The sequence below is a fragment of the Ahaetulla prasina genome, chromosome 6 (assembly GCF_028640845.1).
Source record: "Ahaetulla prasina isolate Xishuangbanna chromosome 6, ASM2864084v1, whole genome shotgun sequence".
Classification (NCBI taxonomy): Eukaryota; Metazoa; Chordata; class Lepidosauria; order Squamata; family Colubridae; genus Ahaetulla; species Ahaetulla prasina.
The window spans coordinates 39,185,436-39,211,670 of NC_080544.1; the positions used below are offsets into that span (position 1 = coordinate 39,185,436).

Sequence of the window (26,235 nt, forward strand, 5' to 3'; positions counted from 1 at the left end):
CTAAGACTGTCTACTGTTGACCTCACCCCAGAGATCTGTAAGGGACGTTTGTAAGAGCACCAGCATGCCTACCATCCCTGTCCTAATGTTCCCTTTAATTGTATTCATTTTATGTATTATATATATTATCTAATATGTACTTGACAAATTAAATAAATAAATAAATTATGATGCATATTATTCCTCTTATGTATTTATGTGCTAGCTTGCAACACAGGTTCAAGTGGGTAAACCTTGAATTATGGCGTCCTCATGAACATAGCTTTTTTTTGTGTGTGTCTTCACGCTTGGAGTCATAGAGAGTATATGCAGAATGGCATGCATGATGTTGTTGACCCTTGCATTAAACTCAGTAAGCTCAAACTGGCCAAGGAGCTGCTGATTTAGTTCTACAGAGGAATTATTGAGTCTGTCATTTGCACTTCTATAACTGTCTGGTTCGGTTCTGCAACCCAACAAGAAAAACACAGATTTCAGAAGATAATTAGAACTGCAGAAAAAATAATTGCTACCAACCTGCCTTCCATTGAGGACTTGCATACAGCACAAATCAAGAAGAGGGCCGTGAAAATATTTACAGACCCCTCGCATCCTGGATATAAACTGTTTCAACTCCTACTCTCAAAACGACGCTATAGAGCACTGCACACTAGAACAACTAGACACAAGAACAGTTTTTTCCCGAAGGCCATCACTCTGCTAAACAAATAATTCCATCAACACTGTCAAACTATTTACTGAATCTGCACTACTATTAATCTTCTCATAGTTCCCATCACCAATCTCTTTCCATTTATGACTGTATGACTGTAACTTTGTTGCTGGCAATCCTTATGATTTATATTGATATACTGACCATCAATTGTGTTGTAAATGTTGTACCTTGATGAATGTATCTTTTCTTTTATGTACACTGAGAGCATATGCACCAAGACAAATTCCTTGTGTGTCCAATCACACTTGACCAATAAAATTCTATTCTATTCTATTCTAAATGTATCAGTGAAGGCACCTATTGCTCTAAATACCATTTGAACACTGTGAAACTGCATGAAGAGAGGGAATATCTTTCACCCCCCACCCCCATGCATTGGGATCTAATATTTACCTATTTACCTATTACTCCAGAATGAGTAACTTACAAGGGTGAGAACCTCATAATAACACACACCAGAACAGAAAACAGTCTGTGCTCTCTCTCTCTCTCTCTCTCACACACACACACACACAAAACATGTGTTAAAAGTCTATTAAGGCTCCCAAGCCTGGATTATTATTCCGCAGAATTCTGTTTGCCAGCACCAGCCGACCCCACAATGAGTTCAACAGACTGCTCAAAAGAAGCCAGCACTAGTCCACAGCACAAAGACAAGACAAGTCCCCAGGGCAAAGACAAGTCCAGAGTTCAAAAGGCATGATAGAAATAGCAACAGCACTTAGACTTACAGTATTTTTAGTGTATAAGATGCATTTCCCCCCCAAAAAAAAGTGGGGTGCATCTTATACAGGGAATGTTGCCGAAGCCCTGCCCATCCAGCAGTCTCCACTCTTCGGCTTCTGCCTCCGAGCAATTTGCTTCCTTGCAGCAAACAGCAAACAGTGGTCAGCTTGAGCACAGCCAGATTTAGCACGAGCAGCTGATTGTGGTTTGATCGGCCTCCTTGAATACCACTTATCAGCTGTTACAGGCTGCGTGGATCACCACTACCCATCACCACCCATCGTCGCTGCTGCTTATCGCTGCCTCTGTGTTCCCCATTTTTGACCTCCGTGCATCCCATTTTTGGCCTCTGTGCCCCCCATTTTTGGCCTCCATGAACCCCATTTTCAGCCTATTCCAGGTGGTGGGGATCGCCGCTGCTGCCGCCTATCTCCGTCACCTGGAAACAGCTGATAGGTGGTATTCTGGGAGGCAGATCCGACTGTCAATCAGTTGTTCATGCTAAATCAGGGTATGCTGAAGCTGACCAGGCTGCTTGCTGCAAGGAAGGAAATTGCTGGGAGGCAGAGGCAGATTTTTTTTTCTTGTGTTCTTCCTCAAAAGCTAGATGTGTCTTATAGTCAGAAAAATACAGTATCTACTGCTTCACAGTGCTTGATAGCCCTCTCTAAGCACTTTACAGAGTCAGCCTATTTCCCCCAACAATCTGGGTCCTCATTTTACCCACCTCAGAAGGATGGAAGGCTGAATCAACCTTGAGCCTGGTGAGATTCAAACTGTCAAATTGCAGGCAGCCAACAGTCAGCAGAAGTAGCCTACAGTACTACATTCTAACCACTGTGCCACAGGCAAGAATCACAACAGCTGAAGAATACTTTACACAGCAAGGAAATAGACACTCCCTTTGCTAAGTTTAATAACTGCTTCCTGATACATCCCATCAAGAGAAGCAAAGCTGCCTCCTCGCAAGTAGCCAGGCTGTTGTTTTTGTTTGCTTGCCTCTTCTCAGCCCTAGGTGGTAAGAGGAAGCAAGGAGGAAGAAGAGGAAATTCTTCATCTCCACTGACCAGATGCAGCTGTGTGCCCTCTGCACCCAAAGCTTCTGGGCTTCCCAGCTTCAGCTGTGCCTCTCCCATCTCTAACCTAACCTCTCCCATCTCTAACTTGTTCTTCTGGTTGCTCCCCTGTGCTCATCCCTTCTACTCCTGGCTAGTAATCCTTGGCTGCCTCCCCTTCTGACATGCCCATGACCGGTTCATCCTCCTCCTCCAAACTAACTTCTGGAGAGGTGCCTGGAGAAGTGTCTGGGACAATCATCACACAGCCTTTCACTGATGACTGTGGAACTGCCCTTTGATTTTCTTGAAGTAAGGTCATTTTTGGAAAACCTTTTCGGCTAATGCTGGTTACATGAAATCAGAAATACAAATTATGGAGATTGGCATTTTGTGCAACATTATCTTCCCCTTATTTAGCTATTTGCTATGCAATAAATACTTTAGATAAGTTTTAAAACTGGATGCAAAGTTACGCTTTTTAAAATTCACATGTTATCTCTTCCTGGTGGATTAATGTCACATTAGCTGCAAGGGGTTATGTAAAATGGGTGGTTTTAAAATCAGTCTGATTAAAGCTCTTGACATGGATGTGTCCTTTGGTTTTCCTAGGGCTTATTTATTTTTAGAAAGATTAGGAAAAAATTCAAGTCTATTTTCTGAACATTGGGGGAAATGCCCTCCGTTTTGCAAAAGTGTCGGCCTGCCAACTTTCTGTCAGTTATCTGGTCCCAGAATGGATCTGTTTGTGGAGTTAAAATGAGATTAGCTAGCCTAAGGCTGTGTTACTTGTATCTTTTTATTTGCATTTGAATTTTCAAAATTATGAATGGGATTTCATTGCTGTGTACACAGCTGATACATCAGTCAGACAACAGAGCCCTCAGCCATTATTTCTATGAAATCAGAAATCTGTCCAGAAAACCATTGGCAAAGGAGAGAGAACAGATTTTTTAATATACTGGTGTGTGTAGGGATGTGTGTGTGTGTGTGTGTGTGTGTGTGTGTGTGTGTGTGTGTAGGGGAGGAGGGGAACAGAAAAAATAAATACACAAATGATTTTGTAGATTCTTTGACAAAAATAGATTGTTTTCATTCAATAAAAGTTTTAGGTCAAGATAGCAACATCAAAAACCAACATTTTAAAACATGCCTTAAAGTCGCCAAGTTTGAAAACACTGGTTTAGAGTGAAACTTTCAATTCCCTTTTTCTCAACATATATGGCATATTTCATTATTGTCAATTATGATTAACAATTAATTTAATAATAAACTTTGAAGGTGCTGAAAATATAGTTTTAAATTCTAGCACGTGTACTGATTTTCGAAGAATAACGTACCTTTCTAAATGAGGATTTCTGCTTGGGGTTTTTTTAAGCTCAGATTTACAGATCCTCCAAGTGAAAAATAGAAGATAGGTTCTTTCTGGATCTTATTTTATCGTTTTATAATTGCAGATAAAAGGAAAAAACCAGACAGAACATCCTGCCCACCAACCCTAATTTTACATACTGAACTGAAGAATAAGCCAGCAGAAAATGAAAATGAGAAGGTTAGTATCTTGTTTAACTCTGAATTGAGATAGACATTGATTTTCTTCATAAATATATCGCAACACAGATATATTCCCCAAGTTTGCACATTCAAGAGTTTGTTTCTTTATCCTCCTGCTTTGCTTCATCTTCCATCTCCTCACTGCCAGGAGTGTGGGCCCAGCCAGAAAAATCTGACAATGTGAACTGGCAGATGAGAAGAGTTCATCAGAAAAAGAAAATCCATTGAGAATGTTTGGATTAAGAGCTCCCTAGAATCTGTAACTATCATTATTGAGATGATAAGCAAAATGTAAATTGTGAAAACTGTGTTGATTTATAAGCTCTGCAAAACTGAGTCATATATCCAGAGGTCCAGTTTGGTTTACTGATTAGGGCACAAGACTAGAAAGTTGGAATTGTGAGTTCTAATCCCACTTTAGCCATGAAACCCTGCTGGGCAATTTGGGGCCATTCACTGATTCTCAACCCAAACACTTCACAGGGTTGTTGTTGTGGAGAAAATAGAAGGAGGAGGGTTGTGTTGTGGGTATGTTTGCCACCTTTGGCTATGAATAATATATGTGTGTGTGTGCATGCATGCATGTATATTGTAATAGTGGTGAATATCTGTAGTCTGGATGTACGATGAGGGTGAAGGTTCATCTTCCGAGCTTGTGGGTTGGTTTCCAAACGTTGCATTACCAGGGTAGCTAACATCTTCAGCAGAGTTTAGGGCAGTGTTGGCAAACCTATGGCACGTGTGCCGGAAGTGGCATGGGAAGCCGTCCCGTGCCAAATGCACGGCCTTGCCGGCTTCTCATCACATTTCTGTGCTCAAACGTGTGCTGGTGAGCTGGCCGTCACATGCGCAGTGCCGGCAGACCCTGGAAGTGCGGCGGTCCTTTCGGGTTGGTGTCATGTGCATGTGTGATGGACCGCCGCACTTCCAGGGTCGCCGGCACTGCACGCGCGACAGCCAGCTGACCGGCGCGCGTTTAAGTGACAGGAGCCAGTGTGGCCGCACATTCGGCACAGGACGGTTTTGCATGCCACTTCTGGCACGCGGGCCAGCACGCAAGAACGGCAAAGGTTCGCCAGCACTGGTTTAGGGGATGTCATTGTCAGTGTTGTTCTGTTTATAAGAGCTTCAGGTGTGGATTTGTCAAGTCATGGTCAGCTGTGGGTCTTGTGATGGGTCTTGTGATAAGGAGATTATATCAGGGCAGGATCATTGGGAGATGAAGAGCTGGTGGGGTGTAATTGCAGGGGTTGGTTGAGGGTCAATGCTGTCTCTGGTTGGTTGTGCAGTTGATTTGGATTCTGAGGGTTTTGTAGGCTGGTTGTAGGTCAATGTGTCTGTTGATGGAATTGCTTGTGGAGTGCCAGGCTTCGATGAAGAAGAACACCAACACTAATATCCCCTAAACTTTGCTGAAGATGATACCTAGCCTGGTAATGAAACATTTGGAAACCAACCCACAAGCTCGGAGAACTATGAAATAACATCATGTGCACTACCTGGGCCTCTTTGAGGAAAGCTGTATTCTACCAGATTAAAAAAAAATGCTTATTAGAAAATAAATAAAATGCATAGTATTTTGCTGATTAATCTGTTTCTTTTTTCTGAAGACTCATTCTTTAAAACTACTCACAGATGATGAAAACACTTCAAATGGCAACAAGCCTGTTGCATCTACTCCTGTTCCAGGATCTCCTTGGTAAGCACCTTTAGGAGTGATATTTTTTCCTTCATTATTTGGGCTGTTGCCAAGTATAAATTAAAGATCTGCTATACCAGGGGCCTCTGGTGGCTCTACAGACTAATGCAGTCTGTTATTAACACAGCTGCTTGCAATTACTGCAAGTTCAAGCCCCACCAGGCCCAAGGTTGACTCAGCCTTCCATCCTTTATAAGGTAGGTAAAATGAGGACCCAGATTGTTGGGGGCAATAAGTTGACTTTGTATATAATATACAAATGGATGAAGACTATTGCTTAACACAATGTAAGCCGCCCTGAGTCTTTGGAGAAGGGCAGGATATAAATTCAAATAAAAAATAATAAAAAATACCATTGTTAACTAAAGAAAAGGTGAAACAAATGGTTCTTGGCTATTATCCAAAGTTTAACACTTTTCTTCAGAAACTGACATCTTGAATATATCTCGGTGCCCTCACAACTGCACAAATCAATGAAATGGTGCCCCATCCCTTATCCTGACATTGTTGCAAATCTGAGGTGCAGTATCAGTGATGTAAAAAGGACATTAAAGAAAATATAACCTGAAATTTAGGCAGTATTCCTGATATGCTTAAATAGAGATAAGGTACCTGGAAATGAATGCCATTTAACTCAGTGTGATTAATTTCCAAGTAGGTATGCATAGAATTGTGTTGTCCGGTAATAAATGTATAGGATACCTCTGCAAGTATCTTGATATTTTTAGGGAAATATTTTTTCACTTATTATATTGATGTGGTTTAATGCAAAAGACCTCATTCACCATTTGACCTACATTGGCTCATCATGCTGCTCAATCAAGTAATCTATGACAGAATCACACTGAAACATGGAGCAAACCTTTAGAGAATATATTATTAATTCGAGCTTCTTTAGATATGAAATCAAAATATCAGTATATCAAAATCCACAAAGAATCACCACATCTGATAAAAGTGTGGAATTGATCCCAAACCCTTTCCACTCATAGGCTGGCTCCATGCTTCTAATGGATTCTGTGGTTTTTGTGACATTACCAGGCAAACACTGGGATGTCAATCAGAAACAAGATCAGGAAGCTTTGAGAGAGATTCTAAGTTATGCAGTTTAAAATGAAAGGTGAGTTTTGATTATTCTTTGGCAGCTGCTCCTATCACATTAGCTCTAATGTATTATGAAGTCTATGAGATGATTACATGATATTCATATTTACTGAAGACACTGAAGAATGTTCACCAACATTTTCCTTTGTTCTCTTTTTCCAATATTCTTGATCAGTTTTTCAGACCAGTTTTCAACTCTATGATAGTTTAGATTGAAACATTCCATTCTTTACAGTATATTGAAGTATGCTATATAAACAGACTTATAAAGCACTTCATAGTGCTTTACAGCACTCTCTAAGCAGTTTACAGAATCAGCATATTGTGCCCAACAATCTGGCTCCTCATTTTACAGACCTCAGAAGTAATGGAAGGCTGAGTCAATTTTGAGCCAGTCAGGATCGAACTCATGACAGTGGACACAATTAGTCTGGAATACTGCTTTCTAATCACTACGCCATCATAGCTCTTGAAATTATAATGTCTTAGTTTGTTCTGTATCTATGAATGGGCACACATGTACCAATATATTTATATATCATAGTAAGAAAATAGCTAAAAGCTTACAAAGTACACTATACAGCTTTTCAAATTTTGTATTTTATGGACCTTGCACTGTTTACATTTTGTATCTGTAGACTTTTATATGTCTTTGCCCACTGAACACGGGCTGACATAGTAGAACCAAATCCAACGATATTTATGTCACCATATAGGTTGATTGCCTGATATTAACGTTATTTAAATGAAAGTCCCACGGTTTAGTGGAACTTAATTCCATGCAAATGTTTAAAAGAGTGCAGCTTTAATCCTAAATGTGCCAACCAACTGTTTTTGTACATGTGTGCTGATTAAGCAGCAACTTTTGTTTTTCCCTTTATCCTCCCCCAACTAGAAAAAATAGCGGATGGATATTTTTGTGCTTTTTAGTATTTTATTTTATTTTTTGATAGTTTTAATTTGTTTAGTAGACTGAGACTATAAAAAATACAAACTATCACCACACAGAAGGCAGCAGCAATACAGAATTCTGGTGATCTGCTTTTATTTGGTTTATATTTGTATTTTTAAAGACCAGATCTGGTAGCCTTACATTTGTTTATTTTTTTAAAAAGCCATTTTCTGGGTTTTAAATTGGAGGACTGGCTATATACTTAGGTAAAGCACAATATAAAGCAAACAGCTTCCATATTGGAGGAGAATTTGTGAAATGTTTCATTGCTCATGTAATGTATCTTTAAATATTTTGGCGGGAAACAAGCACGTTGCTGATTGGTTGAAGCCGCCGGTTAAACTGTATATAAGGAGAGGTTTTTCCCCAGCTCGTTGCTGGGTTCACCATATAGTAAAGAGCTGTTGTCACTACCCTGGTCTCCTGCCTCGTTATTGCCCGAATCTAACACTGGCGACGAAGGTGGGATCTCGAGGTTAAGAGCACCAGGAACGAGCTGAACGCACGAAAGAACCGAACCCAGCAAAGCTCAGGGCAGAATCGCAGCGATGGCCAGCTACACTCCGCCCGCGCCATTTGACCCATCCAGGGAGAAATGGGGAACGTACATGACCCGTTTCGAGAGCTTCCTGGAGGCAAATGAGCTGCAAGGAGTTCCGGACAACCGCAAAAGGGCATATTTCCTGAGCCACTGCGGTCCCGAGGTCATCGACATCGCGGAAGCCCTTTCAGAGCCAATGCCGGTACAATCGGTATCGTGGCAAACTCTGCAAAATCTCTTAAAGAACCATTTCGCGCCAACACCGTCCAAATATGCGGCGTTTTGAATTTGGAGGCGCAGACAGCAAGAGGCGAATCCATCAGCGATACATGGCCGCCCTGAGAAAGCCTCCAAAGACTGTGGGTACCGAGATTTGGACGAGGAGCTACTAGAGCAACTCATCCGTGGGGTCAGAGACATGCGTTTGCGGGCGGCTGCTATCAAAAGCAATCTAACGCTGGCAAGCGCTCTGGGCGAAGCCAGAGCTCATGAGATGTCCACCCAAGCGGCGGAAACCCTACAAAGCCACTCACGCCAGCAGCGGTGCAAAAACCCGGTGCTGAAGAAATCCAGACCGAATCAGGCGGCGAGGATGAGGAGGAGTTTGCCTCACCGAGAGAAGGGCAAAGACCGGGATGAATGCGGAAGTTGCGGAGGGCAACATCAGCGTCAACGATGCAAGTTCAAGGACGCTACATGTCGGCGGTGCGAGAAGAAGGGGCACCTGGCTCAAGTCTGTCGAGCACCCCAACCTTCCCGCCGAAAATTCAAATCGACCAATCAGAGCGCAGGATCGGCAAGGCGACCCGCGATTGGTCAAAACAAAAAGGGCGCGAATTCAAATCGAACGACCGTTGTAATAGGCCGTGCAGCAACCCGCGTCGAGAAGAAAATCTTCACAAGACCGAAGATCGAAGGAGTGCCGTGCCGACTGGAAGTGGACAAAGGGTCGGCGATCACAATCATGTCCTGGGACACTTTTGCAAAAGCTTTGCCGAAAACCGCCAAACGCAAACTGCAAACACAACGGCTACGAGTGCACGACTACCAAGGGAATCGCATCCCTGTTCAAGGGACCACCTCCGTCCGCGTCGAGTACGGACCACACAAGAAGACCCTGCCCATCACGATAGTCGAAGGGACCCTGCCAAGTCTGTTGGGACTAGACTGGTTCCGTGCATTGGGCATGGGAGTGACTGGCATCTACAGAAGTGACTGTAACCTAAAAGACACCCTCATGAACGAGTTCGAAGATGTCTTCAAGGACTGCCTGGGCAAGTACAAGGGGACCCCTATTTCCTTCAACTTAGACCCCCAGGTAGCCCCCATTAGGTTAAAGGCAAGGAGAGTCCCTTTTGCCCTTAAACCTAAGATTGACAAGGAGATAGACAAGCTCATAAATCAGGGGATTCTGGTGCCAGTCGATCACGCAAAGTGGGAGACGCCAATCGTCACCCCAGTGAAACCAGATGGGTCAGTTAGAATCTGCGCTGACTACAAGGCGACGTTAAACAAAGCCTTACAGAAAAGCGCTTACCCGGTTCCCGTGGTGCAACACTTGCTGCACTCGCTGGGGCAAGGGCAAGTCTTTGCAAAGTTAGACTTGGCTCAAGCCTATCAACAACTGCCAGTAGGCGCCAACACAGCAAGCCCAGACAATTGTGACTCACAGAGGTGCTTTCAAGTGTACCCGTTACAATTTGGGGTGAGTGTGGCACCTGGTCTATTCAAAATTTAATGGAGCGACTTCTGCAAGGGCTCCCGGGGTAGTCCCTATTTTGATGTATTGATATCAGCGAAAATTTAGAAGAATTGGGGAGCTTGAGAAAAGTTCTGGGCATTTTCCGTCAGCCGGTCTAAAGGTTAAAGTGAACAAATGCCAGATAGGGTAGAATCCGTAGAGTTCTTGGGCTACAGAATAGACAAGAAGGAATTCACCCCACTGAAAGCAAGGTCAAGGCAATAAGAAAGGCTCCAGCGCCAAAACAAAACAGAGCTACAGGCATTCCTGGGGCTAGTGAATTTTACGCGGTCTTTTAAAAACAAGGCAACTGCTGAGCCGCTGCATAAGCTTCTGGGAAAGAATACTGTTTGGTCTTGGGGAAAGTCGGAAGCTAGGGCTTTGAAGCAGTAAAAACCTACTCTCGGCGATAGCTTACTGATCAGTATCATAGCTCATTGCCATTATTGGTTTATGCCTCCCTTACGGGTGGGGGCTGTGCTCAGCCACAGACTTCCAAACGGCACAGAAGCCCCAATAGCCTTCTACTCCAGAACGATGTCCTCGACAGAGAGGAACTATAGCCAGTTGGATAAGGAAGCGCTAGCCATTGTGTCAGGGTAAAAAGTTTCACGAATCGTTTTGGTAGAGACTTTGAAATTGTTACAGACCATAGACCTCTGTTAGGATACTGGCTGGCGACGCCCAACGCCTGTGGCACTTTCGCCACGATTGACCCGATGGACTATCTTCTTAGCCGCTTATTCTACAAGCTGCAGCATCGACCGGAAAAGAGTTGGGGCATGCGGACGCTTAAGCAGATGCCCACTACCAGGGCGATCGAAGACCCCACTCTGGGACGCCCATCCTGCTAATTGACTCTCTGACTCTGGCCCAGTCACGTCTAAGGAGGTGGCTCGGGCATCATACCGGGACATTATTGTGAGGACTGTACTCGGTTGGGTACAAGAGGGTGGCCGCTTGCGGGCGAGCGTTTTAAAGAATTTGTAAAAAAACAGGGGGAACTTTCGGCTCAAGGGGGGTGCCTGCTATGGGGGGATAGAGTGGTGATCCCAGAGAAATTAAGAAAAAGGGTGTTGGATCTCCTGCACGAGGGTCACCCAGGGATCGTTAGGATGAAGGGTCTAGCGAGAAGCTATGTGTGGTGGCCCTTAATGGACTCCGAAATTGCTGAAAGGGTAGGGAAATGCCAGGCCTGCCAAGAGTCCAGACCTCTACCCCCAACGGCCCCGGTTCGGGAATGGGAAAGACCCCAAGGGCCCTGGTCAAGAATCCACATTGATTTTGCCGCCCTTCCACGGCCAAACCTTCCTGGTAGTAGTCGATGCCTACTCCAAATGGCTGGAAATCATTCTCATGAGATCCATGACAGCCGAGCCGTGATCTCAGTCCTCGGCACCTATTTGCAACACATGGGTTGCCCGACACATTGGTTTCGATAACGCCCGCAATTCACGGCAACACAGTTTGAGGAATACTTGGCAGAAGAGGGCATCCGGCATGCCTCTCGGCGCTTTCCACCCTGCGACGAATGGCCTTGCAGAGCGTTTCGTCCGGCGCGAAAGAGGCATTGTCCAGACTCAAGCCAGGCGACTGGCAATCAAAATAGATATTTTCCTAGCCGTCCAACACGAACCCCTGTGCCACCACCGGCAGAAGCCCTGCCGAATTACTAATGGGCGAAAACTCAGGTGCCCACTAGACCGTTTAAATCCCAACTATACACCAGAGGATACAAGGGGGGACTTGAAAAGACAAGAGGAATGGATATAGGCGAGCGGGTATGGGCACACAACTATGGTGAGGGCCCGACCTGGGTAGCAGGAAAAATTCTAAACATAACAGGTCCCAAATCATACTTGGTAGAGTTAGCGGATGGCGAGTATGGAGGCGACATAGACCAATTGAGGAAACGTTGGCGGACAACCCGAGTCAGGCAAACAGGCCCTGACTATTCCATGTTTGAACCAACAGCTGACTCAAACCGGGAAAATCGCAGGACTTAACTGAATTCCCGGAGGTCCAGCGACGCCCACAGGTTCCTGTAGAAAACAGCAGGGGGACTCGGCAAATAATCCAGGGCCGGATGGCCTAGAGGAGGAGCCGAGAGGAGCAAACAGCCCCTCCGGTCAACTCAACCCGCTCCCAGAGACTGTACTGCGCAGGTCCGAAAGAATCAGGAGACGCCCAGTCTATTTACGTGATTACGTTGAAAAGTAATATGTAAATAAATGTAAATATATAGGTAAAGTGTTTTCTGGGAGGGAAGGAGTGTAATGTATCTTTAAATATTTTGGCGGGAAACAAGCACGTTGCTGATTGGTTGAAGCCGCCGGTTAAACTGTATATAAGGAGAGGTTTTTCCCCAGCTCGTTGCTGGGTTCACCATATAGTAAAGAGCTGTTGTCACTACCCTGGTCTCCTGCCTCATTATTGCCCGAATCTAACAGCTCATATGTTCGAATTCCTCACGACTACAATGCTATATCCCTATGGTTTTCTTGGCCAAAATACAAATTCTGTCCCTGCTCTCCCACATTCCTAGACCAGTTTATAATCTGGGATTCTTAGTGGCATCTTTTCTAAATCATAATTAGGTTAGATCCTGCTTATCTTTTTCAAAAAAAAAAAAAAAGCCAAAATTGGTTAGGAGCTGATATCTACAGTAGCTTAAGGGCTTTCTAAAGATGTCCCTATTTTCCTGTCTGAAATATTGGCATGGAGATATTACTGTTCTTTGAATTATCACTACTCTGAAATTTATCTCTGAAGTTCATAAGCAAAGCTCTCTGGTAAACTCACTGACATTGCTGGCAAATCAACTACTTCAAGAGCAGGCACTCTAAATCATTTAGCAGCTATAGGATGCCTTGTGAAGTTCATGTTTTTACTTCTGCTATTTTTTTTTTACTTGTTGTTGTACAGATCTGAGCATCTGTAGTGGTTGAATAAACCACTTCAAAGCCGGGAGTTAGGTACTCTGTCTGGTGCCAGGAACCATGGAAATAATCTAGAACAGTTAGGTCTTCACCCCTTTATAATTTATATTTTTACAAGATGTTTATGAAATAAGAGCCTGGATTTCATTACATTTCATCTGAGAATGTTGAAATTTCATGTGAGTTTATTTGAATGTGTCAAAATTTCAGTACTGCGTATGAAAGCTCTTGAGATTTTGTCTTGTTTTGGAGATCTTGGTTTGTTTATTTCTATTTAATAAAATAATTTCCAGGATGTGCAAAACTTTGCAATACCGTATTGGAGAAAATTGCTCTATATTCACCCAATACAGAAAGGGTTATCATCTTTGGGCAGGATTGATAGGCTGAAGATTAAATATTATGTGGGAAGTTGAAAGAAAATTAAGTATTAAGATATCAAAAGATTTGTGCTTACAGGATAACTTGCTAGTTTAGATTGGTGCTTTATAATATGATCTTAGGATATTTATTTTGAAATGCAAACTCTGAATTGCTGCTTATATCCAACTGAATACAGTATCGTGTTAGCTTTAGAAGCATTTTATATACAAACTTCTGCCATTACCTCCATTTTTAATTAGTGTTCTGTCTTTGAACAAATCACTATATTTTTGCATTTGGATAATTGAAAACTTTATTATGCCAAATAGGGACGAGCTGGGAGATGAGTCTGATAATTTTTAAATTAAATGTCAAATTGGGTTAGTAATGGGAAAGTGAAGAGATTTCTAGAGGGAGCTGCCATTTGGATCCATTTTAAGCACCTCTCCAGGGATATTCACTAGGTCTTTCAGTCAGATGTGAAAATGGCCCATTTCCATTTCAGCTATTACCTTGCTTTTATTAGATAAATGCCTAAGCTTCAGCTGGCCCAGTGGTAACAGTTCACACAATGAATGTATTTGTAGCTGGAAATGAATTCTACCACCATCCATCCAGGGAGATGGAAACTAACTGTGATGTAGGCCAGACTTTTGGATTCCAGGAATGGAGAAGAAAAATGAATAGGGGAAAAATTCTGAAAGGCAGGTGTTCAGGAGTTTTATTTAAACTCTATGCAATTTCAAGTTTATTTTGAATACGTCTCTAACAACCCCGCAATTTTACAGGTTTGTATATTTCTATCTTACTTTGAGCCCCAAGTGCTAATTATAAGCGAATGTTTTTGCTATAAAACAAAATACATATTAAAATGCACTACAAGGCCCTTGTCAGCAAGTAGATGCTTTCTGTTTACTGCTTAGTGGATTCCTGCATTCAGCTTTAATGTTTTCAGGAATGCAAAGATCTTCCAATTGTTTCTGCAATATTCTGAGGCTCAGCTGAAGTGCTTCTTCAGGACACTTATCTGTGCAAGCAAACTTTTTTTTTTTAGCGAAGACAATATTTTTCACTTATTTTGAGTCAAACACAGAGAAAAACAGTCCATCATTGTGCAAGGAAAAAATTACTGCTCATCTGCATTCTCCATTGTTTCAGCTTGTTTTGCGTAAGGGGAGATTAGCACTTCCACAACCTCCCATTTGATTGTTTAAGTTATGATCAAAAGCTTTCAAGCTTTTGATTCAGAATAACAATTATGTTACAGAGCTAAACTGGAAAAGACAAGAATTACAGATCTTCAGATTTCTCTCTGGTTCAGAATAAAATCCAAGATGGAGCAGAATTTCATTTTTAACTCTTTCCAACTCACAGGTGCCCTGGATCCAAAATGGCAGCTTCCACAAACCAGGAAGTCTCTACTTAGATATTCTCTGGACTCAGGAATAATGTGAAAGCAAGGAGATCAAAAGCATGAAATCGCTCCAATCCCCACCTGCAAAATTCAATTTGTCTTTGGCAGTGTCAGCCTGGACTTGCCAGGCACATGGGAATTGTGGGCCCACCTACAAATGCTGAGCATTTCTCCATCATTGCTTATCCACACATCATGGAAAGGAAATCCTTTTTAAGATCCCTTTCAAATATGAAGGAAAGAAGTGGTTCTAGACTCCTTCTGGTTCTTTACATTACTGTGAAATATGAAGGGGAAAAGTGGCTCTAGATAGCTTCTGCTTCTTTAAAATCTCCTTATTCATTCTATCCCAGGGCTGTCAAACTCCTGGCCCGCGGGCCGCAAGCATCATGCACTGGCCACACCCACACCTGGTTTAGCGAAGGGGGAAAAAGTTCCGATACATCACGTGATATGAGTTTGACATCCCTGGTCAATCCTAACTGAATTAATTAAAAGAAGAAAATTATTTCATCCTCCAAAACAACTGGTCCTGTAACAAAACCTATATGCAGAATATGGTCTCAGTAATACAGTCTGAGGGCTGTGCTCCTCCCCATCCATTTTCACAGGTACATCCTGCTTATTTAACTCACTGTGAGCTCCACAGGAGACATATTTTCTAGCCACATGCAAATGAATGAATGAAACTGACACTTAACAACCAGGCATCTGGGAGACATAACAATTTATGACTGTCAAACATGTTGAGAGGGACAGAATCAAATCTGGCTTGGCTTAGTTTGGCAATGAACCAAGCCATTTTCTGGATCGTTTGGGAAATAGCTTGGCTTATTTCTAAGTCAATCCAATGCCATGTATACCTATCATTATCCGTAAGTGTTCAGAATCCTGTTGTCCTATTTTGGTTTCACATCTATAATTATGAACAATGTTCATATTTCTTCGGTAGCTTCCTACAGTCAAATGGTTCCTAAGTGGATAAGATTCACAGTAGAATATTTTTTGTAATTAAATACTGGTAATCAAATGAGTACAATAATTAGAATTACAACAGTCATTCTCCAAAATAGAAAAGGTGGATATTTTGTTGCAACCAAGTCTTAATAGCTTAAACCTTTCTTTCAAGGATGAGTGAACATGTATGACATATTTGCCTCTCTCTATTCACCCAAATGCTGGGGGATGACTATAGTTGCCCATCTAGCAGATATAGAAAAAATATTATCAGAATATGCTAAGTTAGCATTCCTCAAGGATCCCGGCATTGCTCTTGGATTTTATACTCCATCTAAAAGAAGAACTCAGTTATAAAGAATGTAATTATCTGTTAATACAATGTAAGATTATAGCTATAATAATAAAACCTAATGCAAATTTAAAAAGATAAAAAGAATAAAAAGATGCAAAAATGAAAAAAATGAGAAACAGAAAAAAGACATTGATTTGCAAGTTCCAACACAAAAATAAAAACAATTTTAACTTAGCATTTCCTCATATAACAGATAGTGTCTTCTTCCCGTAGTTCATTTATAATTTATAAACAAATCCAGCAAAATTTCAGCAAAAATGGTCAGCAAAAGTCCATTAAGGGCTATGAAAAATAACAGCATATGTATTTTAACCTTGATCAAATAAATCAACTTTATATTCTTTCCTTTTACTTCTAACAATTTTAATATTTAATCCATTCAAATAAGGCTTTAGAACTAAATTTACTGTAATTTCATTTTCCTTTGTCCATTCTCACAAGATTCTCCAATATAAAAGCATATTTTGTAAATCCAATATAGCAAAATTATTCATATCACTCTCTTGGTTTCTTTTTTTAAATATCCCTTTTAATTATTTCAACATCAGCCATTTATTCTATGTCCTGTGTAACATCTTTATCCATGACATACTTTTAAATCCACTTTAAGCTCAGTCTTGATTTTGTCAAGTAAAACTTGTTCTTTTTTCATGATGTCTTTGAGACACACTGTCTCCAAAGAGGCTGATTTAGTCTTTGTTGACACTATTAATATGAATTTCTTAGTTCATTTAAAATATTTTGCTCCATTCTGCAATTGTAAGTTCTTCTTTAATTGAAATCTTTAATTCTTTCTAAGGTCCATTTAAAAAAAATTACCTTATGTTTAAAATAAATAAATAAAAGTAAAGTATTTTCCCATGGGAAGAATTAAGTAAAGGTAAAGGTTCCCCTGGCAGAAGCTGGGACAAGTAACCGGACCTCACCCCATTACGCGGCTCTAGGGATTCGAACCGCTGAACTGCCAACCTTTTGATCGACGAGTTCAGCATCTTAGCCACTGAGCCATCACATCCCTGTATGGGAAGAATTATTTATAGTTAATTCCAAAATCTTATTTCAAATTTATTTTGATTCTTAGTTCATTTGTAACTTTCTAATATCAATGTTTTAATCACCCTTTTGCTATTTATTCCAAAAGTTTTTAAAGTTCTTAAACTTGTAGTTAAAACTTTTTTTTCCAGAATATTGAAGAAAAACTCACCAAGTACAATCAAATATGCCAATCCAAGGTTTCTAATAGCTGAACAATAATTAGAAAAGGAAACATACAAATATAAAGACTTTTCAAAGGGATTGACCTAAGTTTGAACAAGATGACTATTCCTTCTTCTCCTTGAGCTTTCAGCCCACCTTAGAGTTCTATCTTCGAATCTCCTCATAAGAAGCAATTGCGTGGAGCACTTGTGGATGATCTCAAGTCTTCTTGTCCAGAGAAGTTTGAACAAAGCTCTTCATTCTTTGCTGAGATCATCTTTTGTCTGCCATTTCTTTCTCTAGAAATCCCTTTCACAATCTCTATTGTTATTATTAACTTGTAGGACTGTTGATTTTGATTCTGGAGGATAGATAACACCATATCAAATCATATTGTTCCCAGAGGCTTTCATTAAATCAATATAATTTACATTAGCCCCCACTTATTCTCTCTACTTGCCTTCCTCACAAAACTAATTTTATTGGACAAGTAGACTTGATAAGCTAAGAAAGTAAAGGATCAGAAAACAATAATACTTGACATAAGGGAAAATTTGTACTCTTGATTGTAAGTGATGGCAATAACATGTGTTTATTGGTGGTGTTCAACATACTGTCTAGGTTTAAGCCTCTTTGCTTTCTATCATTTGATATTTATTGTAGCCAAGAGAGTTATTTAATCTTTTGTTAAATGAATTAAATAATAAATACTTAACTTAAATTAATGTATCCCCTGCTCCCAATGCTTCTCAAATGCTGGCTTGATGGTGTGCATGCTTCCATTCATAGCTATTTAGCTTCTTGCTCTTTAAGCTGTCTGCAACTTGATTGTGATCTACTGCGAGCCAAAAGCTTGATTAGTGGTGCATGTTCATTTTTGAAGATGATTAACAATACTGGGGAGATATACTGTGAGTCATATCTCTAAAACACAAAGGATCTGGAGGGTATTTTCCCCCCCTAAATGTTATAACAAAAGTTAGGGAAGAAACGTACACTAAAATTATTCATATTTGTAATAAGATAAGCTCCCCCTATTTTCCCTCTATACTTTTAGTTCCAAAATAGAAAATTGGATATTACACAGTAGGTAAGTGAAAATCGCTTCAAATAATTCTTTTTAAGTATTTCCATCAATATGGAATTAAGTCATTAAGTATTATGTGATAATTAAATTATAGTCCCATTGCTTAATCTCCTTTTAATTTGTCCATGTCTATACAATATAGGGATTTATTTGAACATAATGTTAGGACAGTTTTATTTCTTTCTGTAAAGCCAGTTCCAGCCAGTAATGATTAGAACGGGAGAGATCAAAACTGAAATGCCCTATTTGTGGGGTGTCTCAAGGCTTGATACTTTACCCCTCCTGTTTAACATCTACATGAGGTCACCAATCCATTTGGAAGATCATACATCAATTCAGTATGCTAAGGATAGTCAGATGAATATTTTAACCCCTTACCAACCAAATAATCATGTCAAAATTTTGCCACAGAGTGGAGGTTTTTTGGAGGAAGAGGATGGGGGTCTGAAGGTCTGAATGGGGAGGAAAAATCTCAAGGTCAGCCTAACAAGATCAGGTAACTTTCAGTTTTCTGTCCTCCTGGTTCTGGAGATTTCCCACTTTTAATCCTGAGTAGGGATGCACTGCCTGCTCAAACCTTGCACAATTTGGGAGATCTTCCCAAACTCCATTGCTCCTGCTTGACAAACAGGTATCAGCTATGGTTAAGAAGGACTTTGCACAGGTTCAGTTTATATTCCAGTTGTGCACATTCCTGGTTAGAGAGAAGCCCCTCATAATTGCTAATGCTTTAGTTACTTACAGTTGGACTACTACAACCTGTTCTACACAAGGATGCCTTTGATGAATAACTAGAATATGCAGAATAAACAGAATACAGTAGCATGAACAGTGATGGGCAAGCATAGTTGTAGCCATGTAACAACCCTACAGCATAAGGTACACCGATTGTTAGTTGGTTTTCAGAGGCAAGTCAAGATACTGATTATGACACAAAGCTCTCCATGGTATAGGGCCTAATAATTTGAAGGACTGATTGTCTCCCCTGATCCTATTTACTCAGACAGTAGCAGGGGTGAAATCTAAATATTTTCCCTACTGGTTCTGTGGGTGTAGCTTAGTGGACAGGTGGGTGTGGCCAATAATAATAAATAATAAAAATAATAAGCAAAGTACACAAAACAATAAGAGGTACCAAAAACCAACTTTCACACTTTACACACACAACACAACACAACTGACTCACACACAATGTAAAAGCAGCTGTACTTGACCCAAAATGGCCCCTGAAACAAGCAGGAACCTCACAGAGGTACAAAAAGCTCAAAAACCAAGTTTCACACTTTACATACACACAACACAACACAACATAACTGACTCACACACAATATAAAAACAGCTGCACTTCACCCAAAATGGCCCCTGCAACAAGCAGGAACCTCAGAGAGGCACAAAAAGTTCAAAAACCAACTTTCATACTTTACACACACAACAAAACACAACACAACTGACTCACACACAATGTAAAGCAGCTGCACTTTTGCACAATGTAAAAACTTCCCCCCAAAAAACACCCCCAGTTACTTAGCAAATTGAAGGCACAAGGCAGGCAGGCAGATTCAGTTGCTAGCTGATGCAATTGATTGCAGGGATTGCAGTAGGCAAAGCAAGGCAGGAAAAGCTAGTGAGCTGGAAAGAAGCAGCAAGTAGGCGATTGGGGGATTGGGTGGCCATGGGTGGGGGAGGGATTTTTGCTACTGGTTCTCCGAACCACCTGCCACCCTCACTACCGGATTGGCCGAGCCGGTCCAAACTGGGAACATTTCACCTGGACAGTAGTATCCTGTTCTGGGTCCATCGAATTTAACAGATCCATCTTCTAGGACCACAGAGTGAGCTATCTCTATCATTGCACTTGCTCTTTGAATAATATTGCACTGGAAATCCACATGGCCTTCACCTTTCTTCCTTGTGGTATCTCCAGTCTAACTGGTTCAGGCAGGTTCTTTTAATGCTGTTGAGGTATGTGTATGTGTATGTGTATGTGTATGTGTATGTGTGTTGGAGCAGTAGGCATGAGTTTAAATGGACTCCAGAGGATGGTAGAGGACAGGAAGGCCTGGAGGAATGTTGTCCATGGGGTCGCGATGGGTCGGACACGACTTCGCAACTAACAGTAACAACGTGTGTGTGTGTGTGTGTGTGTGTGTGTGTGTGTGTGTGTGTGTGTGTTGGAGACTTCGTTCCGTATGGCAGTTAAATTTTATGCTCTCTTGTATTTTATTTTATTTTATTTACATTTTACTGTGTTTTTAGTCTGTGGAGCCATCCAGAATCATCTGGCAGTTGGCAGCTTAGAAACATGACTAATAAATAAATAAGGCTTTATTTGTTCCATAAACCCTCTTGGGCTTCATGTTTTGTACAAATTTTATGCAACATCATTTTCCCAAAATATTTTTAAATCTTTATTTTCCAGAGTTCAATGTTTACAAAATAGCTTTGGTTTTTGATTCCCCGAGTACTACAGTTGTTTAAATTCTGTTCTAGTGAATCAACAATTAAAGTTTGAAAGTAAGCATTCATATTTGTGTGTAACTTTGTGACTTGCTTTCAGATTAATTTCTTTTCCACTAATCCTGTCTCGGTTTATTTTATATACTATATGTTGTTGTTGTTCAGTTGCTAAGTTGTGTCTGACTCTTCGCATCCCTTGCTGCCCCCTTCTCTTTTTTCCTTCAGTCTTTCCCAACATCAGGATCTTTTCCAATGAGTCCTCTCTTCTCATTTGATGACCAGAGTATTTGCCATCCAAAGGACTCTCAAGAGACTTCTCCAGCCCCACAATTTGAAAGCATTGATTCTCCGGTGTTCAGCCTTTCTGTTGATCCATCTGTCAAAACCGTACACACAGAGAGACACTAACATAAATTGGAAGTGTTTTGCATGACCATGATTTCAGTCTATCAGCTTTAAATCAACCATATGATTCCACATTTGAAGATAAATTAATACATTTGATGAGAGTATAAAGGCTCCTCAGATGCCTCCAGATGCAAACGCAAACACGTATAGTTATGGAGAGGCCAACTAACTTGCAAGATCTGTAAAGCTGTGAGAACCCTGAATATACAGTATTAGTGAACAAATAGTTGGTATAAACGTTGGATTATTAGTGGAATCCCATTTCCCTTGTTAATTCAGTGAATGATGGAAATAAGTATTATACAAATCATTATGTTATCATTCCACATTTCAGTCATTCTCGCTTTTCTCTAAGACTTTCTAAGATTTTTCATATATCTTTCTTTTAAAAAACAACAACCAAAAACAAAACAAAAAACAAGACAGTCTTCCATATACCAGAATCAAATAGCCTTGCTGGAATAAGTATTCATTTGAATTATACTGTCAAAATAATAGTTGGTTGTCTTAAACATAAAAAATCGGCATATCAAAAATGAATGATGCAATGAGGACGATGACAGTTCTGAGTGCAGCAATTCTCAAATAATTGTATGTTATAAATTTCAATGAAATTAATTATAGCCTGTAATGAGTAATATCTAATTGTGTTTGTGTTAATTAGAGCTATTTGTGCTAATATCATGGATCCTGAATCTTGGGTTTCCAATGTGTTACTCACTTTTCGATCTCCACATTCCATCTGCTCTCAGTATTTATTTTTGAACTATTATTGCCGTTAAAGTAACTTTAATTGTGAATACTATTTTATTAACATATGTGTAGTGATAATGAAACAATTTGTGAAGGGGCAAAAAAAAAATTTCAGGCTGTTAGTCTGAAATAAAATTGCAACTTGCTGCTGTACGGCAGATCAGTATAAAAGATATTATAGGACACATGGTGCTTTGCTTATCTTTCGAATTATGCATTATGTGTTTGAGCCATAGTTTACTTTCTAAAGTTTTAAAGTAATTGAGATATAGCTATGAGGAATCTTTTCTTACCAGGGAAAGTGATTAAGACTTTTGTTCCTATTCCACTGATTAAATTCCCCCCCACACATAAAGCTGTTTGCTCAGTAATGTGCAATTTTTCATTGCTTAAGAAACTAACAACCTAACAATTTTGATTGAAGAAATAGGATTGTGGAAAAGTTCATCTCCTTGCCATTGTTCTGAACAATAATATGAGATAACAAACAATTACTTGTATGGCAAGCAGTGTACAAAGTGCAGGGATGGGATTCTACTGGTTCGGACTGGTTCAGGCAAACTGGTATCCCTGACAATCAGCTGAGATGATTCATCCTGATGTTCAGATGGGCTCACTTGCCCGCCCACGCTATTTCCCAACTGTAATCTTCTCCGCTGATTCGTGCGGTAGAGCAGATTGCCACACGAATCAGCTGTGTTACTCAGTGTTAAAACAGGAAGTGAAGATTTCTTGAAACTGCACACACTCACGCAGTAAATTGCACGATCACTGAACCGGGGAGGATCCCATCACTGAGAAAGTGGTTTGTTTAGCTATGGCTTATTCACTACACTTACAGTCACAAAGAACAGCAGGACATAATCTACAGCTTTAACCATGATTGGATTCACATAGCTCAATAAAACAAAGCTAAGGATTAGCTTAATGTGTGAATCTTGGGCTATGAATTAAATTATAATTTATCTACTGCTGATAGTGAATCGTCAATGCAAGTATTTTATTTTTCCTGAACTGTTTCTGAAATTCTCTCTAAGCCTAGTTTATTAATTGAAATAGGTGTATAGTCTGGACTGGAGATGATCGAGTCTTCTTCTTCAACCCTACAATGCAATTGTCAGTATGGGAGAAACCAGTGGATCTAAAGAACCGCGGTGATATTAACCGGATCATTGAAGACCCACCTCATAAACGCAAACTGGAAGCTTCAGCAAGTAACTAATGCTGTGATTATTTTTGTCTATTTAAACTTAAAGAGTATTTGAACATGCCGGTCATTACATTTACGGGTTAAAATTGGGTTGAATGTCAATTTTGTGTTAGACTTGATTCTGATTATTGGAAACTCTTTTGCAAAGTTTTGATTTCAGCAAAAGGTCCTGTTCACTATCTCTAAAACAGGGGTGGAGAACAGTGGGGAACAATGGGCCTTTTATGACTTGCAGACTTCAACTCCCAGAATTCCTGAGCTAGCTCAGGAATTATGGGACTTGAAGTCCACAAATCATAAATGGGGGCATGCTGGTTCAGGAATTCTGGGAGTTAAAGTTCATAAGTCATAAAAGGGCCATCCTTTTTCCACCTCTGCTCTAAAAGGACAATAGTATTGGTTTAGGAACAGTGGACACCATAGTTTTGTATAAACTAACCTATTATTATTGCTATTATGAGCATCTTCAGCTCTTATTCTTCATTTCTACAGCAGAAAATATACAACTGATAGGATAAGGCATCTAATCCTTTTACTGAAATTACATCTGTTCTTGAATCCTTTCTTTCTCTTAATAAAATAGTTCCGTCCTTTAGAATGATAGTTAAGATCTGTTTTACTTCATTTTATCCCTCTAGAGTTTTTCTCTTATTTTGAAAGTAGGAAGGTTTTTTAAAAAAATTTCCTAGATTAGCATATTAAATTAGCTTCGTTGTCTGAAAAGCACTATAAAATGTGTGGGTGGATGTATGACTATATATTTCAGACACAGAAAACTTGGGATGCCTTAAGGGCCATATAAAGCATTTGTGTTGCTTTATAAAAGAACAACTTCCACCAGCCAGTTCTTGGAGCATTTTTTTTAAAGGGATTATAATGCTGCCTTACATCTTTGGAAGGCTCCATTTATCTCCTTGAAAACCTGCCTAAACTCTCAAACACTGTAAAGAGAAGGTTTTGAACTGTGCTCACTTTGATAGTTATCTGTGATTCCTGGTTCCTTGTAGTCATTATATTCCCTATGTTCTTAGGAGTGGTTCAAGTATTATTGCACTTATCTGAATGTATACCCTCATCCTAAAGATCTTTACATAGAAGTAAGTTTCTATTCAAAACAAGAACTGCCAAAGTGTGCAAATGGGTAGCTGAAATGTCCTCAGTTGTTAGCTGTAGCTTTTTCTACCTTCGTATTTCACTTGTTTATATTAGAAAAGACTGTGCATAACTTGTTTCATCCAAATGCGATATTGACCATTCTGCCCAGGGGATCTGTCTTGCAATAAACTATTATTTAACCCAGCTGTAGGTAGCAAATCTCAAAGATCCATCTCCCTGGATTGATGGAAGATTTGGCAGAAATGTAGGTACTTCCATCCAAATGTGGAGTTGTTAATCAATCTCCCCACCCCCCGAGACTTCTTAAATACATTTTTTTGGCTTTAAAAAGAATTCTGCCTGTCATGCTGAGATGTATTACAAAATCTGAGTATACGGAGGAAACCTGCAGTACATGATGGACAAACCTGCAGTACTTGTTTATCTTCGTTGAGGAAGGAAGTATCCTCCAACTTAGCTGTTGTGTCGTTCCACTTGTACAACAGTAGTCCTGGCCCTAAGCATGGTGTTCTGAACCAGGTGGGCAAGGCAAGGCAAGGCAAGGCAAGGCAAGGCAAGGCAAGGCAAGGCAAGGCAAGGCAAGGCAAGGCAAGGCAAGGCAAGGCAAGGCAAGGCAAGGCAAGGCAAGGCAAGGCAAGGCAAGGCAAGGCAAGGCAAGGCAAATCAGGTCTCTAGAGAGTCCTTCATTGCTCTCAATAAATGTTTCAGCAAATGGCTGTCCACCAATAAGGCTCCACCCCACGCTACCCTGAAGGCAGTCACCCTCAGTCCCCCAAAACAACAGCCCATATGTTACCAGGAAAGTCCACATGGCAAAGGCATAAGACAAATGGCAGTCCTCAGGGCAATGATAAGGTACAAGGCAAAGGCAGTTCTAAAGGTAAAGCAAAGAAAAGGACAAAAGCAGGCCCCAGCAGCTAGGATTGTATTTGCAAAAAATTGGAAAAATGAAAAGTTACCTTTGCAAGATGAAATAATTAGAAAAATGTTGGAATGTGCAGAGATGAGTAAATTAACATTTGAAATTAGAGAACAAGAAGATAAGCAATATTATAAAATATGGCATTTATTCTATAATTGGTTAAATGGAAAGATATGGTAGGAAAAATGAGTATAAGATATATGTATGGAAGAGATGATTATTTTGTGAATGCACAGGAAGGTATGTTAACACCCTTACAGCATGTTGTAATGGAATTGATTTGATGAGGTTTTTTTATTTTATGTTTAAAAATAAATAATTAAAAAAAAAAAAGCAGTCCACAAGACAAGGGCAAAATAAACAGCAAAAAGTGACAAGCAGTCCTCGAAGCAAGGCAAAAAGGCAGGGCGAGTGTGATCCAAAATAAACAGTTGTTCCTACTAAAGGCTACATGGCTTCTCCTTAAATCACTCCACTCCAGGTGTTCCTTGTGAGGTGGGGCAGGGTGAACTTCTCCCGAGTAGCTTTGCAACCAGTGGTGGGTTGCTCCCGGTTCGGTCCGGTTCTTATGAACCAGTAGTAAAAGCGGTGGGAGGCTCCGCCCACCCGTCCGGATGCCAAGGAAGACATGCCATCCCTGTTGGATGGTCCCGGTCCTAATGCCTTCTCTGAACTGGGCTCCAATGGGGTCATGACACATGAACATATCATCATCATCATCATCATCATCATCATCATCATCATCATCATCATCATCCTAGCACTTTCCAGCAGGTGCAAGGTCTGCTTTTTTGGATCAACAAGTGCCCTCTTGTGTGATCAAACGCAATATCTAGACCTAACTGGGCTTTTTTCACGTCCACATTTATTGTATCTTGCCATCTTTGCTTCAGCCTTCCACGTGGACGCTTGCTATTTATATTAAAGTGGAAGGCGATATAAGCAACAGTGTTGGGTGTTGCTCATAGTC

At 40.5% G+C, this 26,235-nt stretch overlaps 1 protein-coding gene across 1 annotated transcript in view; it reads left to right on the forward strand.

Moving 5' to 3' along the window:
- The window catches only part of TCERG1L (transcription elongation regulator 1 like), a 228,374-nt gene that overhangs the window by 161,975 nt on the left and 40,164 nt on the right, over positions 1 to 26,235 (forward strand). The window contains exons 6-8 of the mRNA XM_058189233.1: positions 3,954 to 4,048; positions 5,661 to 5,749; positions 23,077 to 23,231. Coding sequence (XP_058045216.1) covers positions 3,954 to 4,048; positions 5,661 to 5,749; positions 23,077 to 23,231 — 339 coding nt within the window. The remainder of the gene's footprint in view (positions 1 to 3,953; positions 4,049 to 5,660; positions 5,750 to 23,076; positions 23,232 to 26,235) is intronic.